Consider the following 27,594-nt stretch of genomic DNA (forward strand, 5'->3'; position numbering starts at 1 on the left):
AGCCCAGGATGAGGGAGGGTGGGATAGGGCTGTGAGGTGCAGCACCTGGCAACGCTGCTTCCTGGAGGGGCTGTGGTGCTGAGGTCTGGGGCTGCATTAAGAGGGAGGTGGGGCTCAGGGACTTTAAATACAGATCATTGTGAAATGGTGAATTGGGAAAGTCAGGTCCAGCCTGCCTTTGTCTTCTTCCCTGAGTGCCTTGCACACACTCAAACTTCCGGAAACACTTGGTAGTTGCTTGATGGGTTACATTCCTAATGAGTGTGTAACCAACCCAAGAATATATGGACATAGAATAGGCTGTTGAATGTTTTCTTTTGCCTCCTTATGGTTGTGGAGTTGAACTGTGTGTCACATGTGTTATAGGATTACCTAACATCACTAAATAGAGAAAGCTGTAACGTCAGTGCAGTAGGCTTTCTATATTTCCCCGTTAAAATATAATAAGTGCTGGGCACAGTGGCTCACACCTGTAATCCCAACACTTTGGGAGGCTGAGGCAGGAAGATCTCTTGAGCCCAGGAGTTGGAGGCTACAGTGAGCCGTGATCATTCCACTGCACTCCAGCCTGGGAGACAGAGCAAGATCCTGTCTCGGAACACACACACACACACAAAGGAAGACTGCCCCCCAAACCTTTTGGAGTTTTAAAGTACAAGACTTTTGGGGTTTAAGCACTGAAGTGTTGGAAATGTTCCCCACTGAGGCGAGGAGTTGCTGATGAAGTGATGGGAAATGCAAGCGGAGCCTTGAGCCGTGGAGGTGAAGGTTGACGGAGCCTGCGTGAGCTTGCCCATCAACAAGACAGCAGGCACAGACAGGCCAGCTGTTGTGAGCTTGGCTTTAGGACTCCATTCAGTAGGCAGGAGGAGAGCTGCAGCAGAGGCGGGCTGTAGGTCCCTGAAGCACATCGCTGCCTTCACAGCTGGGCAAGCTCCCATCCAGTGCGGTAAGCAGAGCCGGGTAAGGGACCCTTGCGTTTGCTCTCGGGGCAGTTCGTCCCAGATGGGACTGGTTTCAGGACGCCTGCGCCGTTTGTTAGGGGTTTGTAGTTCCCAGTGGCTCTTTTGTTCTGCTATCTTGAAAAGCAGGTTGCTTGTCAGCTCACAATGCTGTGGGTAAGGTCTGGCGAGGTCGGCGAATGTGTTCTCATTGTTTATTCTTCTGCCTGAAGATGAGAAATAATGCAAATCAGAGTGCAGATTCCGGCTCGAGCTCTGCAGGCATACACGGATGTGCGAGGGTATGCTCGCCGGTGCTGCATGTGTGCTTGTGGATGCATGCAATTGTTGCAGCTTGGGATTCACAGTTAGCTGAAAGCACATTGGAACTGGAAGGCAGTGCTCTTAACACCGTGTTCTAGGCTGGAAGCCGTAGAGCCAGCATCTGCACTGATGGGACTGCAGCCCTTGGTATGTGGGACCCTTGCTCCGTGTGAGTTCTGCAGATGGGTTCCCTGAGGGAGCTGGCTGCAGGACGCCAGCATCGCATGAAGACTTGTCTGCCTTGTTTGCCTTTTCTTTTTCAGTAGCAGTAAGAAACAGGCATTCCCACTACTCAGGCATTGAATGCGGACATTGAGAAAAAATGGTGAGTCAGCTACATCCAAATGAAAAAAAAAGCGGCGAAATCAGGTGTGCATGTTTAGTCATGAGAAATATTCCCTGAGTGTTTTGCACATAGCCTGCTAATTGCAGTGAGATAATTTAAATAGAGAAAATGGAATCACCATGGTTCTTAGCATTTTCCAATTCTTTTATTTTCCTCTTTGGTGTGATTGTGACAGTTTAAGGGTTTTACTATACGTGCGCTTTTCCTTCCCTTTTATGTTGTGATAAAAGAAAGAGATGATTAGTTTTGGTTATATTTCTAAATGGTTGGAATGCTTTTGCTTTACTAAAGGAAGCTTTTGTGTGTGCAGAGGGTCGATGCCATTTTTACAGGGAAATTGATGCATAAGTACGTGTGCACACACAGACTCTCTCTTTGGTCTGCATTTACTGACTCACATGAGTAGGTGTCATTTTGAAATACATGTTTTTAGCGGTTGTGCTAGTTGAAAGGTAAAAAGGCAAAGGAGTTTGAAGAAAGGCTTTTGGAAATCTACCTGGTAATGCTTACAACTAAACAGCCTACTGCCTTGTAGATGGTCTTAAGATTTATAATATGAATGGAAAATAATATTTTAATGTAGCATATAAAAAAACTGAAGATTTGGTACCAAGTTGATGAATGGTTGGCATATTTCTTTTCATTACAGAATAGAACCTTTGAGGTCATACTCTACAAGTATTTATTATTATTTTATTGCAGAAAAGTATTGCATGGGTGGTAGAGGCACATTTCTTTCTTTTGTCGCACATAGTAGCAAAAGCATTTTATACTTTGTCCCTTTCTGTTTCTGTCTCTGCCTCCCCCCGCGCCCCACGCCCCCCACCACCCAAACCAACACCATACCTCTTAAGGAAAAAAATTGCAGGGGAATTCTCATCTACAGAGGCATGAACAACACACACAGAAGTGGTTTTTCACAGAGTGCTAGGAATAACCATACATGTTGGTGTCAAGCATATAGGCTACAGAAGGCTCTGTTGCCCAGCCGGGGGGACTAATGACCCTGGTGAGTGCACGCTGGCTGCTGCTTTTTTTGCATGGGCTGGCTGCTCTTCCAGAGTCTGCCTTTGGATTTTGGAGGTTGAGGAAGGAAGGGAATATTTTATATGGCCTTTGGAATACATTTACTTTACACTACCTTTAATTTTTTACCTCTTATGTGCATTACATTTTTAAGAAGACCAGGGTGGGGGAGCAGTGGGAAGAAGCTGTCTTGTATCCACCCATCTTTCCCCTGTCCTCGGGCACTGATTTCCAGCTGGCTTTTCCAAGAGCAAGTAAGATAGTTGGGTCATTTCTGGAAGGCTTGTAGACATCCCTGGATGTCTGAAGAGGTCCTAGAGTTATTTACTTGTTTACCTTTAAAACATATTTGCAGACTCCTTATTTAAAATTCCTGAAAGTTCACAGTGCCTCTTCACATGTATACCTTGGGTCCTACTATGCGGGTACCGTCTTGATTTTATAATGAAGCAAACTGGGGGTGGGGTGACCGGATTCTCACAGCCAGTTAGTGAAGAGCCCTCGTGGGGCAGCATGGCTGATTTTCAGTCTGGTGGGCTCCTGCGGACTAACGGGCCAAGGTCCTCCAGGTAAGGCTGAATGTAGAACTGGCCCCAGAATTCCCAGTTATTCTCTTTGTAACTTTCACATCCCTTATCTAGTGTGCTGCCAGTGCAGTGAGAAGGAATTTCAGTTTGGACTTCTGGGGGTGAAGTACAGAAACCTGTCAACCAGGCGGAGACAGCATGTGTGCTCCTCAGCCTGCATTGTTGTGGCTTGCGAAGCCACCTAACCATTCTGACCTTCCATTTCTTCGTCAATAAAACAAGGGGCACAGATTAAATTATTTCTTATTTAAAAATTGTTTATTTTTTATTTTTACCATTACCTTGATCTTGAAGATTAAATTATTTCCAAGGTACCTTCCAGCTATAGTCATTTTTGGTTCTTAGGGAGAGAAGCCAGGGACTCACATTTCCCTTCAGTCATATTTCCAGCTCTGTGGGGTGATTTGTGGCTGCACTGTTTTGCTCATTTGCCATCATTGTTTCCAGGAACAAAAGCATATGAATATATATGAGATACATGCACAGGTGTAATAGCTTTGATACCCATTTACAAATAAAATCAGCTCTGTCAGCAAACTCCATTTTCTGCCAACAGGGCTTTGTTGACGGAAATGCCCTTGACAGCTAAACCTACTTCGGTCTTCTTGTGGTAATGCCTCATAAAGCCACTCACTGACAAGGTGCTCTTGGGTATAACTTGCATGAAATTTGTTATAAAATTATTCTGTTAAAAAAAATCTGGCCCGTTGGACCCTTAAATGTACTTGGAGGCCATTAAGGGTGGAAAAAAAAAAAAACAACCTAGAAATTCTAGAGAAATTTTCAACGTTTATAGACGTGTGTGTGTGTGTACACACATGTACATACCCATACACATATATGTACTACACACGTTTTCTATAGTAATTATGCATATAAAGTTACGTCGTGTACAACAAATATCTGAAGCCTATTGGATAAACAGTCCATTTCTGATTCTAATTCAGCTGAGTTAGATGATAGGCAGGCAATAATCTGAGATGGGAGGTTTCCACAATTTGGGGTCACATGCAATTGTGATAAAAGGAAGGTTGAGATTTTCTCTTAATTTATGAAGCTGATATGCTCTTCTAACTAGTTTTTATTATATCTTACCACAGGGCCACCCAAAATTCAAAATTACTCCTGATTTTGTAAGCTTCACATATGTTTTTGAGAATGAGGTTTTATACTAATCTGAGATCATAGCTTTCAAGGCTGTGATACATAGTTTTTATTAACATTTCCTATTTTAAAAATCAATTTTGCTAATTAAAACCTTTTTATTAAGAATATGTAGAAGTTCTGGGAAGCAGAGTGAAGATATTACAAATCACCCTCAATCCTATCACCCAGAGTCTCCACTGTGGAACATGGAAGTGTATCTGCTTTGAAGTCCTTGCAAATATATGTTTTTACACATGCAATTATATTACACATACTGTATGTAAGCTGCCTTTTTCTGTAACTTGTATGTGTATAGTGCATGACATTCTAAAATCTAACAACCCTGTAGCCATACTGTGGACATTTAGGGCTGCTGTTGGTGTTTGACAGTTGTAAATAATACTGCAGCAGATATCTGCAGTGAAATGCTTGTGCTCTTCTGTGTTGATTTCCTTGGGATACAATTCTAGACATGGAGTTGCTAGGCAGGCATTAGAAAATATCACCATGTTGCCCTCCAAAAAGTGTGTGCTTACTATTTACACTCTAGGCACCGATCGTCCAGGGCAGTCCTACTTCTCCCAAAACTTTGTCAATATTAGACATATTTAAAATTCTGTGGTTTGATAGGCAAAAAAGTTATTTCATTTTTAACTTGCATTTCTTCAGGGACTAGCAAAGTCAGACTTTTCTGGTGTACTGAGTGGCCATTTGTGGTTTTTTTTTGTACATTACTCTTCAGGGCATGTTCATTTTCCTACTGAAGATGAGCCCTTTCTTTATTATTGTGGTTTAGGTTGCAGATACATCCCTGCCGTGTGCTGTGTGCCTTCCAGATGTTAGTGGGTGGTTAGAGTTCGACTTTTTGGACACACAAGTGTGTTGAATTTTAGTGTTGTCACCCTTGCACCTGGAGCCTCTGTGTGGCCAGTTCTGCCTTTTGGTGGCTACTGGCTTCTGGTAGTTGTGCATTGCCATTACTGGTCTCTTGTTACCATATGTGCTGCAGAAGGTGTAACCACCAGGAGCTCTGTCAGCATGAATTCCCTAGGAGATGTAGACATCCATCTCGGAAGGCTGGTAGGAAAATTGTCTCTGTGGAAAAATTAAGAAATGGCCGGCTTTCCGACAACGCTAACTCATCATAGTTCACTTCTTTTGCTCTGGTTGACGGGAAACTCGTGGTCCTATTGGAAGCACAACCGTAGGACCTCTGTACGTTCTAGGGTCCGGTCTGCTCTTTGCATAAGGGTGCTTGCCCCTGCTTGTGCCTTTCTGCTTTTTGTTTACATTTGCTCTCACTGTGATGTTTTTATGTTCCTTTTGATACTCAAGTTGTGTGTTTGTTTTCCTGCGTGAGACACTTCTAAACATTTCATCATTTAAGGTATACATAGATCAAAGTAAATAGGGACCACATAAACATATGTAGAAACACGTTCGGAACACCAAAGAGCTTCTCAGTCACCAGTTAATATTGTGGTTCTTTTCTGTTGTTGTTGTTGTTGTTGTTTTTGAGATGGAGTCTCGCTCTGTCACCCAGGCTGGAGTGCAGTGGCGCAATCTCAGCTCACTGTAACCTCCACCTCCCAGGTTCAACCAGTTCTTCTGCCTCAGCCTCCCGAGTAGCTGGGATTACAGGCATGCGCCACCAAGCCCAGCTAATGTTTTTTTGTATTTTTAGTAGAGACAGGGTTTCACCATATTGGCCAGGCTGGTCTCGAACTCCTGACCTTGTGATCCGCCCGCCTCGGCCTCCCAAAGTGCTGGGATTATAGGCATGAGCCACCACGCCCGGCCAATATTGTTATTACAGTCATTGTTTTATAGAAAAACTTAGTGACCTCATATTGTTCTTACCGGGCAAGTGAGCCTACCAGAATCTGTTTCTGTAGTAATTGTGGAAATGTGACGTTACAGTGGAAGAGGAGAGTTGGGACATGGCTCTGGAGTGGAGCTGGGGCTGTCCACCTCTCACTTAGGATGGAATCCTCTCCTAGGCCCTTCAGCTCCAGCACACTGGAAGTCTAAGGGATTTTAAGTTTGTCTGTCTGTTTGCCCCTATGTTTTAATCACCGCTAGGATCAGAAGAACTGCAGTCTCTGTGGACAGGTCTTCAGGTGACATCAGTATGTTATCTCCCTGGTTAACAATTAGCATTCCCGAGGTCGGGTGCTGTGCTGCATGCAAAGTTGAAGCAGGCACAGACAGAACCTTCCTTGAAGGAGTTTGTCCTGTATTAATAGTGAAGATAATATATAAATTGTTCAACAAATGACCATAGACTGGGAGGCTTAAACAACAGACATTTATTGCTCACGGTTCTTCTGAGTGGCTGGTAGTCCAATGTCAAGGTGCTGGCCTGTGGATTCCTGGTTCATAGATGGCACTTTCTACCTGTGTCCTCACATGAGGGAGAGCAGAGAGAGGAAGCAAGCTCTCTCGCCTATCTTTTCTTTTTTTGAGACAGGTTCTGTCACTCCAGGCTGGAGTGCAGTGGTGCAATCACAGCTCACTGCACCCTCAAACTCCCAAACTCCTAGGCCCAAGCAATCTTCCCACCTCAGCCTCCTGAGTAGCTGGGACTTTAAGCATGTACCACCATGCCTGGCTAATTTTGTTTGTTTTTGTAGAGATGGAGTCTCATTATGTTGGCCAGGAGGGTCTCAAGCTCCCGGCCTCAAGCAGTCCTCCCACTTTGGCCTCCCAAAGTGCTGGGATTACAGGCATGAGCCACAATGCCATCCTTGAGTACTTCTTATGAGGGTACTAATCCATTCATGAGGGCTTCACCCTCCTGACTGCATCACCTTCCAAAGGCTCCACCTGTTAATCCCATCCCATTGGAGTTAGGATTTCAACTTACGGATTTGGGAGACAGGGCACAGGCATTCAGACCACAACATAAATGTGAATGGCTGAGGAGCATGGGAGTCAGAAGGCCCGAGCACATCAGGTTGCCTGCTTTGCTTTCTGCTCCTTTCCTCTCTCTTCCCTCCTCCCTTCCTTTGTTTCTTCATTCCTTCTTTCCTGTTGACTCAGTGAGCTTTTGCTGCAACCTGCTTTGTGCCAGGCATTGTGTTGGACCTGGAATACAGAGGTAGATTAGGCAGGAGTGAGCACAGTCATTTCAGCCAGGAGGAGAGATACTAAATGAAAATACCACAGAATGGTGAAGTACTGTCTAGGAATCAACAGGTAGGGATTCAGTACTGTGCAAGTTCAGAGAAGAAAGGCATATCTGTGTCAACGGGTCCAGGAAATGTTTCATGGAGGAGGTTGCTTTTTTTTTTTTTTGAGACGGAGTCTCGCTCTGTTGCCAGTCTGGAGTGCGGTGGCGCGATATTGGCTCACTGTAGCCTCCGCCTCCCCGGTTCAAGTGATTCTCCTGTCTTAGCCTCCCGAGTAGCTGGAACTACAGGCGCCCGCCACCATGCCCAGCTAATTTTTCTATTTTTAGTAGAGACAGGGTTTCACTATGTTGGGCAGGATGGTCTTGATCTCCTGACCTCGTGATCTGCCCCCCCTCGGCCTCCCGAAGTGCTGGGATTACAGGCGTGAGCCACCATGCCCGGCCCCGCATTTCACTGGATCTTCAGAACAGGAATGGCTTCCTTGGGGAGGGTCCCAAAGAGTGCGAATCAAAACAGAGATTTGGGAGCCACCAGGCATGCATAGGTAGGGCAGGGCATCTCAACTCACTGCAGCTCATCAGACAGTACATCTTAACTCTCTATAACTCATCAGACAGACATCTCAGATCACTACAGCTCATCAGACAGACATCTCAACTCACTACAGCTCATCAGACAGACAACTCACTACAGCTCATCAGACAGACATCTCAACTCACTACAGCTCATCAGACAGACAAATCACTACAACTCGTCAGACAACTCACTACAACTCATCAAACAGACATCTCAAATCACTACAGCTCATCAGACAGACAAATCACTACAACTCGTCAGACAACTCACTACAACTCATCAAACAGACATCTCAACTCACTACAACTCATCAGACAGACATCTCAGATCACTACAGCTCATCGGACAGACATCTCAACTCACTACAACTCATCAGACAGACATCTCAGATCACTACAGCTCATCAGACAGACATCTCAGATCACTACAGCTCATCAGACAGACATCTCAGATCACTACAGCTCGTCGGACAGACATCTCAGATCACTACAGCTCATCAGACAGATAGATCACTACAGCTCATCGGACAGACATCTCAAATCACTACAGCTCATCAGACAGTATATCTCAACTCACCACAATTCATCAGACAGACATCTTAGCTCACTACAACTCATCAGACAGTACCTCTCAAGTCATTGGGTTTTATGGTCTGTGACTGATACCCCGATAGAGTTGTGGAGGTGAAAAGAGTACAGGTGAAAGTGTTCGGTAATATGAACACCTCCTAGATCCATCCTAGATGTCTAGAAATTCACACACACAATTCACACACACATTTGTGGCTCAGAAGAGCATGTGGGTGTAGGGAACAAGGTGTAAGGTGAACCCAAATTCATACATTGCTTGTTACCTCTGCCCAGACCTTAGTAGCTTTAAGCTTTTGTCAATAATAGATCATACCTTATAAATATTACACAACCCAGATGCTTCTAAAACTATTATTGAGGTAAATGAAAATGTCTGCCACAGTAAGATAGTATTTATCACAGAGATTCAGATATGATTTTTTTTCTCTTTTAATCTAAAGAAATATAGTAATGAAAAAAAAAGTCAGCTAATGTGCTATAAGCAATTGTTGGGAATCTTGGCATGAAATTCAGGGTACCGATTATATCCATATCCAATTTTTAGAAGTGGATACTCTGATGTGTTTATGAGTTTTATTTCTGGTCTGCTTCCTACTCCTCAAAATTCCCTGTGTATACATTGAAAACAAAAAGCCAGCCACAGATCACTTGATCATTACAGCATAAAGAGTAGAATAATTGTGTTAGTTACCTTGCTGCATAACAAATCATCCACCAATTTGGTGGCTTCAGCACCACTAAACATTTATTATCTCATACACTTTCTAAGGGTTAGGGAGGAGGTTAACTGGGTTATTGTGGCTCAGCATCTCCTGAGATTGCAGTCAACACGTGGGCCGGGACAGCCGTCTTCCAAAGGCTTGCTTGGAGCTAGAGGATCCGCTTCCAAGAGGGCACCCATATGTCTGTTGGCAGGAGGCCTCAGTTCCTCCCCACATGGATCTCCCTATAGGGCTGCTTGAGTGTCCTCACAACATGGTAGTTGGCTTCCCCACTGTGAGTTATCCTCAGGAGAGAGGAAGGAGGATGTTGCAATGCCTGTGTGGTCTGGTCTCAGAAATCACACACTTCTGCCATACATTTTTAAACCAATTTATTGAGGTATGATTGACATACAAAAGGCTGTACATATTTAATGTATACAACTTGATGAATTTGGAGATAAGTATCTATATGCCTGTGAAATCATCACCACAATCAGTGCCTTAAATGGATCCATCACCTCGAAAAGTTTTCTCCCACCCTGTCAACCCTCTTTTTTGTTGTTGTCATTGATAAGATCTACCCTCTTATCAAATTTGTAAATGTACAATACATAATTATTAACTACAGATGCTCTGCTGTGCTGTGCAGTAGGTCTCTGGGACTGATTCATCTCGTGTAATTGAAACTTTGTGCCCTCTCACCAATATCTCCCTGTTTCCCCTTCCCCCATCCCCTGACAACCACCATTCATTCTATTTGAATGTTTAAAATTCTTCACGTATGTGGGACCATGTGGTACTTGTCTTTCTGTGCCTGGCTTGTCCCACTTAGCATAATGTCCTGTAGCTCATCCATGTTGTCACAAATGGCAAGATTTCCCTCCTTTTTAAGTCTTTTCCATTCCTCTATATGCACACATCACATTTTCTTTATTCACTCATCTGTCAATGTCTGCTTAGGTGGCTTCCATGCCTTGGCATTCACAGTATACGTAGTTCACACAAGTGAACTATTCAGAATAGTTCATGTTGTAGTGAACATGTGAGTTCTGCCATATTTTGCTTGTTCAAAAGGAGTCAGAGTCCGGCCTACTTCTAACAAGCTCCACTTGTTTGAAGGAAGGAGTTTCAAAGGAATTGTTGGGACTTCTTTGTTTGTTTTTTAGAAATGAGGTCTCTCTCTGTTGTCCAGGCTGGCATGCAGTGACACAGTCATGACTCAGTGCATTGTTGAACTCCTGGATTCAAGTGATCCTCCCGCCTCAGCTTTCCGAGTAGCTGGGACTATAGGTGCATGCCACCATACTTGGCTAATTTTTTAAAAAACTTTTCTTTCGGTACCAAATCTTGCTATGTTGCCCAGGCTGGTCTCGAACTCCTGGCCTCAACTGATCCTCCTGCCTAGGCATCCCAAGTTGCTGGGACTCTAGGCATGAGCCACTGTGCCTGGCTGGTTTTGATAACTTTCTACACCTCATAGTCAAAACAGTAAGTTCCAGAAAGCTCCTTTGTATTCTTCCCAATGAAACCCTGCCCCACAACCATCCCTCCCTGATGTGTGACCCTAGTGAGTGTTGCCTTTTCTTGAGCTTCATGTAAACTGGACCCTGCTTGTGCATTCTTTGGCAGCTGACCCTTCATTCAGGGTCATGCCCCTGGGACCCGTTCTCATTGCTGTGTCTCGGTAGTTTTTCTAAATTACTGGCTAGTGTTCCCTTCTGTGAATACAGCACCACTGGTTGATCCACTCACCAGTAGGTGGGCAGTGTTTGGCCAGCATGAATGAGGGCTTGTGTGGTTTCTCTTGGATGAGAGTTGTTTCTCTGAGAGTGGCGGACTGGCTGGGTCGCAGGGCAGGTGTGTGAGAGTCTCCTTCCTCACACAGTTTCACTAGGACTCAGAGGCCATGATCTTTTCTCTCCTGTGAAGGGCTTGAGACTTTCCGGAGTTGAGTTCATGTAGGTGTCCTCAGCTGTTAATGAGGGACGTGTGTGTGTTCCAATAACACTTCGTTTACAAAACCAGGAGGCAGTAGAGAGTTGGGCCTTCATTTCTAGCTTGCAAACTCCAGGTCTAGAAGGTAAGACAAATACTAATTTTTAAAACCCACATGTCTTTAATTGCTCATTTTGAAAGCACTGTGAAGATAACACTAAGGGAGAGGGGATGGGGAGACTTTTTACATGTGTGTGGGGAGTCTGATGAATTTGTAAAACCTATGATTTTATAACTTTTCTGGCCTCTTTTTAGTTGCTACTGGAAGCAGTGGTACATATGTGAACCAGAGTGGACCTCCACAAGCTGTCTTTTGAAGTTGTTACAGTTAGCAGAGATGAACTGGCCCAGGGTTCAAGAAGCCTTTCTGGCTGGAGGAACGTGGATCAGTCCCTCCAGGCCTGGAAGAGGGTGGGGGTGGGGGTGTGCACTCAATCTTACCATTTTCACAGATGAGAGTAATTTCATTTGAGAGGGGTATGCCAAGCCAGCGATGAAAACTTCAGGAATAGCTTTGAATATCTAAAGGAAGTGGGTAGGAAAGTGGGAGGTTGGGAGTTCTGGAGGGAGAGTTCCTATAAAGCAGAGATTCCCAGGGCTGGCTCAACATCCACATTGCTTGGAGGGCTTTCCTGAAACACAGGTTTGCAGGCATGCCAGCCCTTGCTGTTTCCCACCTCTGCCCAGGCCTGGCCCTCTCATCAAGGCAGGAGGGCCCAGCTCCCAGGGCTGACTTTCTGGAACCAAGAATGAGGCTCTCCAGGCACAGAGACAATAGAAGCCTGGAACAGATCCTCAAAATGTGTGTGCTGAAGACATACTCAGGGTCCGATACTTGAGGGGCCATCCCACATTATAATCTCCAAATCTAGGCAGGTTCTGTTATTGGGCATTAACCCCTCGAGAAATCAGTGCCTGTAACTATGATTTGGATCATCTGTGCTTTGGATTTCTCTTTTAATCTCTGTCTCCTCCCCTTCCTAACCACAAGTGATTTATCAGCCTCTAATTCAACTTTGTTACTCTTTGCCATCCAAGTCCCTGCAAGCACAAATAAAACCCAAAGGAAGCAGCAGACCTTTTTATCCATCTGTGAAGACACTAAAGAAACACTAATTCATCTGACTTTCTAGAATAATTGCTTTCCCCACACGGCACTAGAATCCTGGCATACAGGGAGCAGCTTCAGCAGAGATGTGGCAGTAGAGAAATGACTGACTTAAGGATGGTTCAGGGCTGTTGTCCTCCCTGAAGGTGGTTCCACAGGACACAAAAGTTGTAGCAGAGCCTGTGAGAACAACTGTGTCCTTTGTCATCACTAGCTCTATCTGTTCATTGGGCAAATGTTGTTTTTATGACTGAAAGCTGGGCTTGCAAAGGACAACCAAACAGCCTCTAGCTTGCTGGTGCTCACAGTCTGGGAAGTCCTACGGTAAATTAGTATTTCTTTTTTGTGTTTTAGAGACAGAAATCTCACTCTGTTACCCAGGCTGGGGTGCAGTGGCATGATCATAGCTCACTGCAGCCTCCAACTCCTGGGCTCAAGCAATCCTCCTGCTTCAGCCTCCTGAGTAGCTGGGACTAAAGGTGCACACTACCATGCCTGGATGGTTTTTCAATTTTTTGTAGAGACAGGGTCTTGCTATGTTGCCCAGGCTGGTCTCAAACTCCTTGCCTCAGGCAATCCTCCTGCCTTGGCCTCCCTAAGTGTTGGGATTGCAGGCACGAGGCACCACACCCAGGCTTTTTTCATCTGTTTTTAGAGACAGGGTCTCCATCTGTCACCCTGGCTGGAGTGCAGTGGTGTGATCATGGTTCACTGCAACCTTGAACTCCCAGGGTCAAGCGATTCTCTCACCTCAGCCTCCTGAGTAGTTGGGACTGCAGGCATGCATCACCATACCTGGCTTTTGTTTGTTTGTTTGTAGAGACTGGGTCTTGCTATGTTGTTCAGAGTGGTCTTGAATTCCTCCCACCTTGGCCTCCCAAAGCACTGGGATTATAGGTGTGAGCCACTGCGCTCAGCCTGGTAAACTGGTATGGCTAAGGAAAGAGTTTTTGGTGCCATTGTTCCCAGGTATTCACACTGTTTAAAATGTTTCTAATACATCTCTGCATTGATTGGTTGGTCGCTTGGTTGGTTTCTTGCCTCTGTTGGGCTCCATCACCTTCCCCACTGTCTCCTTTTTCTACCTCATCTGGCCTTTATGGGGTGCTGTGTTGACAAAAGAGCTTTCCACCTGCGCCTCCCCAAGGGTGAGTGTCTGTAAGAGCTGCCCAGGGCCTGGGAAGGACAGTGGAGACACCAGGAACTCGTTCAGGAAACTTGTGCTCAGAATGGCACGGGTGTGCCGGCTCTCAGCTGCCTGACCCGCATTCTGAGGCCTGGTGGCGCCGTTGTTCTTCAGTGTGCGAACACCTGCTTGGCAGCGTCTGATACACCTCACCAGGCTGAAGGGCAGACCAGCTACCTGTGATTCCTGATAAAAATTCTATGCTTTACAGAATCCCTTCTATTTATGCCCACAACCAATGGAGGAGTGCTTTCTAAATGATAACCTCAAACTGTCAGTGTTGAGCTTGAGTTGGTGTCTGAGTTACTGAGCGTTCCACGTTCCATGCTCGTGGAAACCTGGCTCTGTTTGGAAGCAGCAATGCTGGGCCCTACCCCAGTTGTCCCATGAGATAATTGTGCTCTGTGCACACAGCTCCGGTCCCAGATCCTGGCTTTGTAGCATACATTTTCAAGGAGGACTCTTGGGCCACCACAGATACTGCCCTATCCATTGCTATTCTTGACGATATGCTTGTGTGTAATATGTTTGTATATGGCATAAGTTAGCCTTTTGCAGAATATGTAAATGAAAGGAGGAAACACCTCAATGTCATTATCCACGGGAATTGTGTTCACTCTGTCTCTTCATTGTAAAAATGAGGCAGTGCCATTGCCCAGAGCTCTCTTGGCACCTTTTATACCCCTCACCGGCTGGCTTGGTGGCTGCAGGGGTGCCCTTCCCATCTCATTGGTTGGGTGTGTTGCATGGTGTTATGCTTTGGGAAGAAGGTTGTATGGTGCTGGTGTCACGGAGGCCTGTGTCAAGGTCTGCCCCATCACAGACTGATGCTTTGGTCTTAGGTGCTCAGCAGGTGCCTCGCTCGTAGGAAGCCTACGCAACTCCCTCTCCCACACCAGGGCCTTTATCTGCTGCTAGCTCACCGCCATCCTATGCGATGTGGCCTGTGATCACCTGGAACAGGAGAGGCAGCTTCCTGGGGTGTAGTTGCCTGCCCGACGTCACATAGCTGGCACGTGATGGATCCCGATCGGATGTGTATGCCCAGGGAAACCTCAAGTCACAGGCAGCTACCACAGCTCGAGCATCCCTAATCAGAAGGTCTGAAATCCTAAATGCTCCAAAGTTCAAAAGTTTTTGAGCACCAACATGATGCCACAAATGAAAAATTCCACAGCTGATCTCGTGGGACGGGTTGCAGTAAGAAAGCAGGTAGAGACCGGGCAAGCTGCTACTGTTTGCCGTTGCTGGCGCCTGACAGCTGAAGCGGGTGTTCCGGTGCCATTGCTGTGCTGCTTACTTACCCTGGACACATTCCTCTCTCACTATATTGATGGCATGTCGTGCTTTTCACTGTTGAGTGCTTATATATCAGTAAGTGTAGGAAAATTACGGCTTGTTGGCAGCATATAAATTCAGAGTCCGGAATGACGGAGATGCCAGACAACCACAGATTGTGCACATGGGTGGCCGAGAGACTGACACTTTTGCTTTATGATGGTTCGGTGGATACAAACTTTGTTTCATGCACAAAATTATTAAGCATATTGTATAAAGTTACCTTCACGCTATATGTATATATAAAGTGTATATGAAACAAAATGAATTTCAGGTTTAGACTTGAGTCCCACCCCCGAGATGTCTCATTATGTATGTGTAAGTATTCCAAAATCCAAAAACATTGGAAATCCAAAACACTTCCGGTCCCAAGCATTTCGGAAGAGAGATGTTTAACCTGTACTTTAGAAAGCACTCAGACACTGGAGTTCATCGAGGGCAGCATTTCAGCAGCACCTGTGTTGTGTGTCTGCAAATCAGAATGCATCCCTATCCCATCATTGACACCAAAAGTAGTTATGATGCCTGTGGCAATGACTCATACCTATACTCCCAGCGCTTTGGGAGGCCAAGGCAAAAGGATCACTTGAGCCCAGGAGTTTGAGGCCAGCGTAGGCAACATGGTGAACCCCATCTCTACAAAATAATTTAAAAACTAGCCAGGCCATAGTGGCATACACCTGTGGTCCCAGCTACTCAGGAGACTAAGGCAGGAGGGTCACTTGAGCCTGGGAGGTCAAGGCTACAGTGACCCATGATCACGCCACTGCACTCCAGCCTGGGCAATAGAGCAAGACCCTATCTCTGTCTCAAAAAAAAAAAAAAAAAGAAAAAAAAATAGGTGAGGAGGACCCTGCGGTGTGTGTTCCTTAAGTCATCTGCAAGATTCGGAAATTTTCCCGTCCTCCTTGCTAAAGATAATTGTTAACCCTGTTCAGAAAACAGTGGTGAATTATTGATTACAGAGCCGTTCAAAACTGTTTAGTTGTGTTGGGAACATTCATACACAAGGTCCTTTTATGGAGAACTTAACCATGGTGTCTTGAAAAAAATGCGGCTTCTCCCCTTTTACAATTCTGCACAAAAAGCGAAAGTGATTGAAAGCAACAAGTGCATTTACATTGTGTTCAAGTGAAGGCATAACAATGCATGTAATAAATATTTGCCTACCAGGCCCTGAAGGAAATAGCCCAGCTCCCTGCCCTCTGTAGAGATGCTTTCAGCCCAGGGAGGAGCGTGGAGGCAGGTGAGCAATGGGATGATTTGAGAGAGTCCCCTTGCTGGGGCGTGACCTGGAGGTGGGGTGATGTCAGGGCAGGACTGGGAGAACTGAGGGCTATGTGAGAAGGAACCAGCCATCCTGAGGGCTGTGTGGAGGCAGGAGCAGCGCACAAGGAGACTCAGAAAAATGGGCCCAGTGTCCTCAGGGAGCTTATCACGGACAGATGGAACGTGGAGATAAAACTGCCACCTCTCATAGGTGGAAACCTTGCATTCAGACACGGGGCTGGCTGTCTCAGTGGAAGCAAAAATGGAGTAATGCCAACAGCATCTCTAGAGTGTTTGTTTTTTTCCTAACAGTGGTTTCAGTCCTGTCATAGCACGTTGGGTGACTGAGTACATTGATGGTGGCCCTTCCTGCAGGTTTGTGCCCTTCAGATTAGTTCTGTTTGGCTTTGAGGTGCTGTTTTAGAGCCTCGTGCTCCAGCTCCTTCAGTGGCGGCCAACCCAGGGAGAATGGCAGGGCCACGGGCTCCATGTTGCAGATCTCTGAAGCCTCTGCTGCTTGGAGCCTGCTGGCCCTCTCCCCTCTGGGAACTGTGCAAGCAGCTGTCTCCTTGGGAACGTGGCATTAGCATGTTTTGCATGAGAATGAACACCAACCAAGGCTGAATATCAATTGGATCCTAGAGTGCAGCTGCCTTTGAAATGTTCCTTTGTGTGGCCCAACTTCCTGCTGCAGTGGATTCCTGGAGCTTGTGTGAAGACACCAAGTCCTTAAGTCATCTTAGTGCCTTGCTTGCTCTATCGCTGGATCTTGCTGTCACCATTTATTTTATCCTTAGAAGTATGGCAAAGAGAAATACATACATATATACAGAGACAAATGTATATACATACATATATACACAGACACAACAGAGACACACGTACCTACACGTGCATACAACATATACAACCTGGCACACACCCACAACATACATCTCCACACAGACACAACACAGGCACACGTACCCACACATACATACAACACAACACAGACACACACAACATACATGGACACAGAGACATGCATCTACACACATATACAACCCAGATGTACACATACAACATACATCTACACACAGACATGTACATTCAGACACAACCCAGACACATACATCTACACATGCAAACAACCAGACATACACATACAACATACATCTACACAGAGATATACATCTACACACATACACAGCCCAGGCACACACACAGTGTACGTACAGACAGACATTTATACACATACAACATGCATCTACACACATACAACATAGACACAGACAACATCCACACATAGACATGCATCTGTGCACAAGCACAACATAGACCAGTCACACAACCTACAGAGCTGCCGCTTGGAACCAATTAGAAACAAAAGTTGGAATATGACCCCAGCAGAGGCCCAAATCCCCATTTTTGGTCCTTTTCTTCGTTTGTGTTGGTGACCCTGATTTCCCAGATTCTTATCATCTATGACAATAAAAACCAATTAGTGATTTTATAGTTTGACTTTACAAGGTGGGGGTGGGGGGTGAACTTGGTCCAGACATTGCTGTGCTACTGCAGGTCTGAATGAAGTGCAGTGTTGGGATGGAGCGCCCTGTGCCTCTCTTCTGGCGTGGGAAGTGACAGTGCAGCACACGCCACTCCCCTGAGAACAGAGCACCCAGCTCCTGTAGTTTGGCCCTCTAGGAAGATGGGAAGGAGCCTGTGGGCAGTTTCTGATGTAGGAGAGAAGCCAGGAGCCAGCCTGCCATCCAGTTTCTCAGTGGGTCTCTTGCTCCATGTCATTGTTCACTTCTCACAGGGGCTTTGCTCCCTGCAGGTGAGTTCTCTTTCGTTTATGGGTGGATCTCGGAGCACTTCTGCAGAAGGCACTTTGCAAGTAGAGTTCCTTTTTAATCAATGGGTGACCAAAGGCACTTGGATTACTTGGATTTTAGCAATAAATTATAGTACATTTAATTATCTGTTTCTGGCTGGGCGCGGTGGCTCACACCTGTAATCCCAGCACTTTGGGAGGCTGAGGCAGGTGGATCACGAGGTCGGGAGATTGAGACCATTCTGGCTAACACAGTGAAACCTGTACTAAAAATACAAAACAATTAGCTGGGCGTGCTGGCGGGCACCTGTAGTCCCAGCTACTCGGGAGGCTGAGGCAGGAGAATGATGTGAACCCGGGAGGCAGAGCTTGCAGTGAGCCAAGATCACACCACTGCACTCCAGCCTGGGTGACACAGCGAGACTCCGTCTCAAAAAAAAAAAAAAAAAAAAAAAAAGATATCTGTTTGATCTGTTTCTATGATGTGGTGATGTGATAGGGTTTGGCTGTGTCCCCACCCAAATCTCATCTTGAATTGTATCTCTGAGAATTCCCACGTGTTGTGGGAGGGACCCAGGGGAAGTAATTGAATCATGGTGGTTGGTCGGGCTGGTCTTTCCCCTGCTATTCTCATGATAGCGAATAAGTCTCACAAGACCTGATGGGTTTTTCAGGGGTTTCCGCTTTTGCTTCCTCCATTTTCTCTCGCCACTGCCATGTAAGAAGTGCCTTTCACCTCCCGCCTTGATTCTGAGGCCTCCCCAGCCATGTGGAACTCTAAGTCCAATTAAACCTCACTTTGTTCCCAGTTTCGGGTATATCTTTATCAGCAGCGTGAAAACGAACGAATACATGGCACTTTTAAAGAACAGGTACCGGTACTTTCAAGTGGGTCTATGGGTGCTATATTTCAGGAGTTTTTAAAGGGAAAAAAAGTTCAAGTGTACCTCAACTCTTTGGAATGAAATGAATTATTGAATGCTGAAATATTGAGGCTGGGCACAGTGACTCACACCTGTAATCCCAGTACTTAGGAGGCCCGGAGGCCAAGGCAGATGGATCCGTGAGTCCAAGAGTTTGAGACCAGCCTGGGCAACATGGTGAAACCCCATCTCTACAAAAATACAAAACTTAGCTGGGTGTTGCGGTGGGAGGATCACCTGCCAAGGAGGTGGAGGCTGCAGTGAGCCCAGATTGTGCATTCCAGCCTGGACAACAGAGTAAGACCCTGTCTCTCTCACACACACACACACACACACACACACACAAAAAAAAAAAAAGGAAGGAAGGGAAATGGAATATTGAATACTAAACCATTGAATATTGAAATGCAATGTGGGGGAGACATCTGACCTGTGAGAGCACTTCTCAGAATGCAGGTCAATTTGGCAGTATTTTAATGCCATTCTGTGTTTTGTAACCAGACAGATGTATTGTTCTGTAACCCATGCATAGCTGTGTTCAAATTTTGTTTTGTTTTGTTTTGAGATGGAGTCTTGCTTTGTCACCCAGGCTGGAGTGCGGTGGTATGATCTCAGCTCACTGCAACCTCCACCTCCCAGGTTCAAGCAATTCTCATGCCTCAGCCTCCCGAGTAGCTGGGATTACAGGTACACGCCACCATGCCTGGCTAATTTTGTATTTTTAGTAGAGGCAGGGCTTCACCATGTTGGCCAGGCTGGTCTCGAACTCCTGACCTCAAGTGATCCGCCCGCCTCGGCCTCCCAAAGTGCTGGGATTACAGATGTGAGCCACTGCGCCCAGCCGTTCAAGTTATTTTGATAACACTTCAAGCTAGGAGTTTCTGTTAGTGTCTGCCTGGTGCACATGAGAAATCCGACTTCCTTGAGTGGGGTTGCTGTTGTCTGAAGCTCTGAGGTTGAGCTATTTGGTTATAGCTTGTTTTCTAAGCCTGTGCTGTGTCTTCGGCCTCCTCTGAGCTGAGAGCAGACCTGCCCTCCCAACACTTTGGGACCAGACCTCCCAATACTTTGGGAGGCTGAGGCAGGTGGATCGCTTGAGGACAGGAGCTCAAGACCAGCCTGGCCAACATGGCGAAACCCCATCTCTACTAAAAATACAAAAATTAGCCGGGCATGGTGGTGCATGCCTGTGGTTCCAGCTACTCGGGAGACAGGCAAGAGGATCACTTGAACCCAGGAGTTTGAGACTACCCCGGGCAACACAGACCCCATCTCTACAAAAATTTTAAAAGTTAACCAAGCATGGTGATGGGCACCTATAGTCTTAGCTACTTGTAAAGCTGAAGTGGTAGGATTGCTTGAGTCCAGGAGTTCAAGGCTGCAGCATGCTATGATCACGCCACTGTACTCCAGCCTGGGCAACAGAGCGAGACCCCAACTCTTATTTGTTGGTCTTAATTTTCATAATGCAGTACTGATTTTCAAGGTTTTATTAAATAAGTGGTTTGCAGCTCATCTTAGAAAGGTTTACCCCTTTGTATATGGCAATTTTCCATGAGCCACATAAAAATACTGTGACTTGAAGTAAATATTTCTGAATCTAGTCCTATGTGAGCATTTCCACAAACATTCATGTTGTTTCTGAAATTTTTGTTCATTTGTTCCTGCAAAAACAAATGCAATTTGTGTGTGCATGTGTGTCTGTGTGTGATGTGTGCACCTGTGTCTTGAATGCTTCATGTTCCCTTGTGGGACATGCCAGTCGACAGCCTCATGTTGTCCGAGATGTGTCACGACTCCCCACCTTGCATGAGGAGTTGCGGTGGCGACAGGTGTGGGAAAGTGCATATGGATTTAACTGCTGAAAGTGGCTTCAGGGGATTGTGAAGATCCAGGTCCAGTCCTTTGTGGCGGGAAGGTGTTATTGGAATTGTTGATTAATTTGTACTTGTTCTTCCTCTAGACAAGCAGATGTCCAGTGTTGGGAAGGCAGCCCAGGATCACAGCAGCACCCACCGAGTCAAAACGCACCGAACCCACCCACATTCTCTGAACCATCTCACTCCCAGGGAGCCCCAGAGCTGCCCCAGGAGGGCCGGGGCCGAGCAGGAACCCTACCTCGAGATTATAGATACTCGGAGGAGAGCATCCCAGCAGACTTGGCACCCCGAGGCCACAGCCCTGGCTCACCCCTGCATGCTCGAGGACAAGACTCGTGGCCAGTGAGCTCAGCCCTGCTCGCCAAGAGGCCAGCCCCACAGAGGCCACCGCCACCCAAGCGCGAGCCCAGGAGATACAGGGCCACAGACAGCGCACCTGCCGACGCACCCCTGGCCGTCCTTGGCAGGCCCTTCCCAACACCGTCCCCTGCATCCCTGGATGTGTGTGTGGCCCGTCTGTCCCTCTCCCACAGCCCCTCTGTGTTCAGCAGTGCCCAGCCCCAGGACATCCCGAAGGCCGCTGCCTGTGAGCGTGGAAGCCAGCATGTGAGTGGGGACACATCCCTTCCTCTGCCAGAAGCACCGCTCCCTCCCAAGCAGCAGCACCTGCGCCTGCAGACGGCCACCATGGAGACCTCGCGCTCCCCCTCGCCCCAGTTCGCTCCCCAGAAGCTGACGGACAAACCTCCCCTGCTCATCCAGGATGAGGATTCAACCAGGTACTGTCCTGCCACAGTGTTCCCTCCCCACGAGGCTCCTTCCGTGAGACACAGGTTCTCAGTGGGTCTTTCTGGGGAGACACCTGGGTACCTTGCTTTAGCTCAAGGCGTTGGACTCAAAGTCAGTCCTGGGGAATAACTGCGTGGACAGAAAGTGCAGCTTCAGTGGTGGTTGGATTTTTATCTCATTGAGGGGCTGCTCTTTCCTACAGGGAACAGGGGTAGATGTGAATAGGTGGTTCTTCATCCCCTTTTTCCAAGCCAGATGCATTTATAGCTGCATTACCCACAGGCATCTGCAGGGTAGAGGTCTGTTTTGTTGTTGCTGTTGTTGTTGTTGTTTTAATGCAGTCAATATTTGTGATTGGAATTGATTTGAACGTAAGCATGCCACCGTTAGGTGAAATTGGTAACATTGTAAGGTTCTGAAAGGAAAGTATCTTACTCCTTTCACGCTGCTCTAGTAAAGATCTCATAGCCTGCACGGCTGGTTAACAGTGTTTTTCATGGTGTCTAGTATTTTCTTACTCCTTTTTTTCCAGATTTTTTTTAAATGTTAGAAAGCTAAGCTGGTATACACCTTTTGTTTTTTTTTTGTTTTTTTTTGTTTTGTTTTTGTTTTTTTTTTTTGAGACGGAGTCCCGCTCTGTCGCCCAGGCTGGAGTGCAGTGGCCAGATCTCAGCTCACTGCAAGCTCTGCCTCCCGGGTTCACGCCTGTTCTCCTGCCTCAGCCTCCCGAGTAGCTGGGACTACAGGCGCCCGCCACCTCGCCCGGCTAGTTTTTTGTATTTTTTAGTAGAGACGGGGTTTCACCGTGTTAGCCAGGATGGTCTCGATCTCCTGACCTCGTGATCCGCCCGTCTCGGCCTCCCAAAGTGCTGGGATTACAGGCTTGAGCCACCGCGCCCGGCCTACACCTTTTGTTAAAGCAGAAGAATACTCATTCATGTTTCATGGTGCTATCAGGATTTCAGGCATGGAATTATTGCGTCCATTGAGATGTTGGTAAATGTCAGGCAGGGACTTGACCTTTCAAGAGCGCTAGGCCCAGCATGGTAGCTCACACCTGTAATCCCAGCACCTCGAGGGGTCAAGGCAGGTGGACTGCTTGAGCTCAAGGAGTTCGAGGCTAGCCCAGGCAACATGGCAAAACCCTGTCTCTACTAAAACTACAAAAAATTAGCCAGGCATGGTGGTGCATGCCTATAGTCCCAGCTTCCCAGGGAGGAGGCTGAAGTGGGAGGATCACCTGGGCCTGGAGGTCAAGGCTGCAGTAAGCCAGGAGGGCACCACTGCACTCCAGCCTGGGTGACAGAGTGAGACCTTGTGCAAAAAAGAGCACTGGCTGTTTAGCTTTTTTCACACACAAACACCACCTCCTTGAGTGCCTTGAAGGACTGAGAAATGAAAGAAGGGGAGAATTTCTGTCTCATCCTCTAGAGCAGTGGCTTTCAACCTAGGAGGTAGAGGGCGATTTTAGCCCCTAGGGGACATTGGGCAATGTCTGGAGATAGTTTTTGTTGTCCTAAGTGGGATGGGAGTGGGGGGTGCTCTCTGCATCCAGTGCTGGAGCCCAGGGAGGCCGCTCAGGGTCTGCAGTGCATGGACAGCCCCCACAGAGCATTGTCTGACTGCAGATGCCAGCTGCTGTTAGGCTGGGAACCCTGCTGTAGAGCTGCACGCCCAGTACAGGACCCACCGTCACCTGTGCTGTGTAAATGTGGAGCAAAGAAAACCAAGTCGATGAATGCGGGTCCTCGGTCACACCAGGTGTGGAGGGTGGCTGCCGTCCTGGACAGGACAGATAACAGGTATTCCCATCACCGCAGAAAACTCTGTGGGACCTCACTGCTCTAGAGTCTCAAGTCATTTTTTTTCTTAGCTTCTAAGTAACTCAGCAGAGAAAGGATATGACTGATACTGATCCTGTATCTCCAGCGGAGGCGTTGTAACCACAGCTTTCTCTGTGGGCCAAAACTGGGCTTTGCATCATTTAAAATGTATCTAAAGATCACTCAGATATCCTTTCAATTGGTAACATTGTAAGGTTCTGAAAGGAAAGTGTCTTACGCCTTTCAGGCTGCTCTAGTAAAGATCTCATAGACTTCACGGCTCATTAACAGGAAAAATTTGTGAGTTGATGAGGGCTGGTTGCTGGAAGGTCCGATCCACTGTGTTCTGTCCTTATTTTGAAGTCAAGGCTTGTGAAACGGTTCTCATGTGGAAGTCAAGAGCGTTTTTAAGAAGAGAGACCATTTCTATTAAAAAATGATCAGGAATAGATGCTTTGTTGGAAAGTGTATGTGAACCTGTGGGAGACAGGAGATTTGGTTTTTTCTTTCCCAGTATTTTATTTTATATTATTATTATTATTACTATTATTATTATTATTATTCTTATTCCCTGTCGCCCAGGCTGGAGTTCAGTGGTGCGATCTTGACTCCTGGGTTCAAGTGATTCTCCTGCCTCAGCCTCCCGAGTAGCTGGGATTACAGGCGCACGCCACCAAGGCAGGCTAATTTTTGTATTTTTGGTAGAGACGGGGTTTCACCATGTTGGCCAGGCTGGTCTCAAACTCCTGACCTCACGTGATCTGCCTGCCTCGGCCTCCCAAAGTGCTGGGATTACAGGGGCGAGCCACTGTGCCCAGCCTCTTTCCCAATACTTTAAAACCTGTGAAGGGAGATTTGTTTGTGTTGTTTAATTTTTTCTATTGTGCACATCAAATTTCTGCACAAAAGGGGGAGGATACCAACACAGGCTGATGTGAAAGTCAGTAATAGGCAAGCAGAGCTTCTATGGGGGGATGAAGGGAGTGCAGAGGTTCTGCGTTTGCTGCTGCTTGGATAAGGTGGCCGGGTTTTCCTCCTCCTTTTATTATTATTTCTTAACAGAGAGGTGGGGGGTGGTCTCACTGTGTTACCCAGGCTGGTCTCAAACTCCTGGGCTCAAGCAGTCCTCCCACCTCAGCCTCCCACAGTGCTGGGATTCCAGGTATGAGCCACTGTGCCTAGCCAGGGTTTTCCTTTATAAGTCTGACCTATCTAAACGGTATTTTCCACAGTTAGACTTTGTAAATTTTCTTCATGAGGAAGCAGTTGTGAGGTGTCTGTCAGTCCCTAGATAAAACACATCAGATGTTAATGGACCCTACTGGAGAGAGGGAGGAAAATACACAGTTAGTTCATCTCAGCCTGAGCACCACTCCCTTGATAGGGAACGAGCCCTCCTGCATTCCCAGTCACCAGTGAAAGAGGGAAAAACAGCATGAAATTTAGAGATCGTGGCTGCCCTCGTGCTGTGGAAAATTTGATTCATTTGTGTAACGTCGTAGGGGCAGTTTTGGGTTGACTTCATTAGAAACACATCCTAATTTGGGGTTGTGGAGTTTGGCCTGTTTCTTTTTGCTTCCCTCCTGACCACTAGCATATGGGGCTGCTTCTCCAGTGCTTTGAAAAGCTCTTGGCTGAGTTGGCCCTGGTCAGCGTGGTCCAGCACGGTGCTGCTAAGAGCAGCAGGTGCAGGTCTGCCCCAGACAAGGGACTGTGGCATTGCCGGGCCTGTTCCTCCCGTGCTCTCTCCCCCAGTCTCCCAGGGGTGCTTTAGGTGCCTCTCTAGTCCCTTTCATCCAGAAACTTTTTTTTTTTTTTTTTGAGATAGAGTCTTGCTCTGTTGCCCAGGCTAGAGTGCAGTGGTGCGATCTCAGCTCACTGCAACTTCTGCCTCCCAGGTTCAAGTGATTCTTGTGCTTCAGCCTCCTGAATAGGTGGGATTACAGGTACGCACCACCACACCCAGCTAATTTTTGTATTTTTAGTAGAGACAGGGTTTCACCATGTTAGCCAGGCCGTTCTCGAACTCCTGACCACAAGTGATCTGCCCGCCATGGCCTCCCAAAGTGCTGGGATTACAGGCATGACCCACCACACCTGGCTGAAACTTTTAAAAAAGCACATCTGTGCCCTTTGGGAGTAATACAGAACCGATGACTCCCTGCTTACTGTGAGATCATATCTCACTGGTGTGCAAATCTGTGCAACACTAGCTTGAAGCACAGGGGGACGGGGGTACAAGAATAGTGTGGAGTGGGCTGCCCTGCACATGGCACAGGAACTTCTCCTGAGTGGGATGGTGGGGGGCTCTGGCCTGACTCCAAGCACAGCCACTCCAGAGAGGAGCTCTCCCCAGGCCCTGAGAAGTACGCAGGAACCCGCGGAACTGCAGCAGCCTAAGGACAGATGGGAATCCTGGAAAATGCCCATCCACTGCAGGCTTCACCTACAAAAGAACGTTTAACCAAACAGGGCTTGTTAAAGTTTGCATTATCATCGGCGGAATGACAAATGGTATTAAACAGTCCTCACAGCCCCCCACAAACCCCTGGAGGACACCTCGGGATGCCTCAGGGGTGACATTGGCAGTTTGAGCATGGAAAGGATGCTGGGGTTGGAAGGCGGAGGCAGGAGTCAGAGGGAGCTTCTTGAGGCCTCTGTCTCATCCAGGATGTGCGATCATGGAGGCTCCTTCAAGTCGGATGGCTGGCTAGTGCCTTCGAGTCAGGTTCCCATCCGAAGGGGAGGGCAGGGGATGCGTCAATCGGGGTCTGTGGCTGGAGCATGCTTTGCGATTTCAGCAGACTGTTTTTCTTCCAGAATTGAGCGGGTGATGGACAACAACACCACGGTGAAGATGGTGCCCATCAAGATCGTGCACTCGGAGAGCCAGCCAGAGAAGGAGAGCCGCCAGAGCCTGGCGCGCCCTGCTGAGCCACCCGCCTTGCCCCGCGGGCTAGAGAAAGACCAGATCAAGACGCTGAGCACGTCGGAGCAGTTCTACTCCCGCTTCTGCCTGTACACGCGTCAGGGTGCTGAGCCCGAGGCCCCACATAGGGCCCAGCCAGCTGAGCCCCAGCCCCTGGGCACCCAGGCGCCCCCCGAGAAAGACCGCTGCGCCTCCCCTCCGGGGCTCAGCTACATGAAGGCCAAAGAGAAGACTGTGGAAGACCTGAAGTCGGAGGAGCTGGCCAGGGAGATTGTGGGGAAGGATAAGTCCCTGGCCGACATCCTGGATCCCAGTGTGAAGATCAAAACCACCATGGACTTGATGGAAGGTATCTTCCCCAAAGACGAGCACCTCCTGGAAGAAGCCCAGCAGCGGAGGAAGCTGCTCCCCAAAATCCCCTCTCCTAGAAGCACAGAGGAGAGGTGAGTAGACGTGGCCTCCCAGCTTCGGCGTGACTCTGCGTGGCATCTCTTAAACTTGTAAAGGGAAAGGGGGCATGCCTCTCTGTTTTCATGTGTGCTTTTGGGGAAGACAGATTTTCGTAAGGGCTCCTCAATACTTAGCACTTTTTGACTTTTTTTGTGAGCCTCCTGAAAGAGGAATGGAGGGTTCACGGCCCCATCCCAGGGAATGATGACTTTGGCCCTGACATGAAAATCCACACTACAGGCCACCACGCCTTGGCCTGAGGCCAGCAAGATTTCTGATGATGGCCACAAGTCTCCTTTCTCGTAAGACAGCTGTTCTCAATGGGGCCGTTGTCTACCCTGGGGGACAGTTGGCAATATCACTATGGGGAGGGGTGCTCCGAGCATCTGGTGGGTGGAGCCTGGGGACGCTGCTCAACATCTACAGTACACAAGAGGGCCCCCACCACAGAGAGTCATCCAGCCCCCACATGTTCCCAGTGCCAACATGAGAATGAAGGCTTAGATTGAATATATATGTGGTTCTTTATGAAATGGATTTTTAAAACTTTATTTGAAATTTTTTTACATCTGCATTAAAAAAAAGTATTATAATTTGGCCATGTGTAGTGGTGCACACCTGTAATCCCAGCACTTTGGGAGACCAAGGTAGGCGGATCATTTGAGCCCATGAATTCAATACCAGCCTGGGCAACATGGCAAAACCCTGTCTCTACAA

The 27,594-nt window shown here is 47.3% G+C and overlaps 1 protein-coding gene across 18 annotated transcripts in view; it reads left to right on the top strand.

Moving 5' to 3' along the window:
• The window catches only part of SHROOM2 (shroom family member 2), a 164,498-nt gene that overhangs the window by 124,581 nt on the left and 12,323 nt on the right, over positions 1-27,594 (top strand). For 4 of the 18 annotated variants that reach the window (XM_005592935.4, XM_005592936.5, XM_074029347.1 and 1 more), the window contains 2 exons: positions 20,970-21,665; positions 26,319-26,870. In XM_005592935.4, the coding sequence (XP_005592992.3) occupies positions 20,970-21,665; positions 26,319-26,870 (1,248 nt within the window). Of the gene's footprint in view, positions 1-853; positions 1,591-20,969; positions 21,666-26,318; positions 26,871-27,594 lie in introns of those variants that run through there. The other 14 variants (XM_074029354.1, XM_074029359.1, XM_074029353.1 and 11 more) reach the window with 7 other exon arrangements.

The sequence above is a fragment of the Macaca fascicularis genome, chromosome X, assembly GCF_037993035.2.
Source record: "Macaca fascicularis isolate 582-1 chromosome X, T2T-MFA8v1.1".
Lineage (NCBI taxonomy): Eukaryota > Metazoa > Chordata > Mammalia > Primates > Cercopithecidae > Macaca > Macaca fascicularis.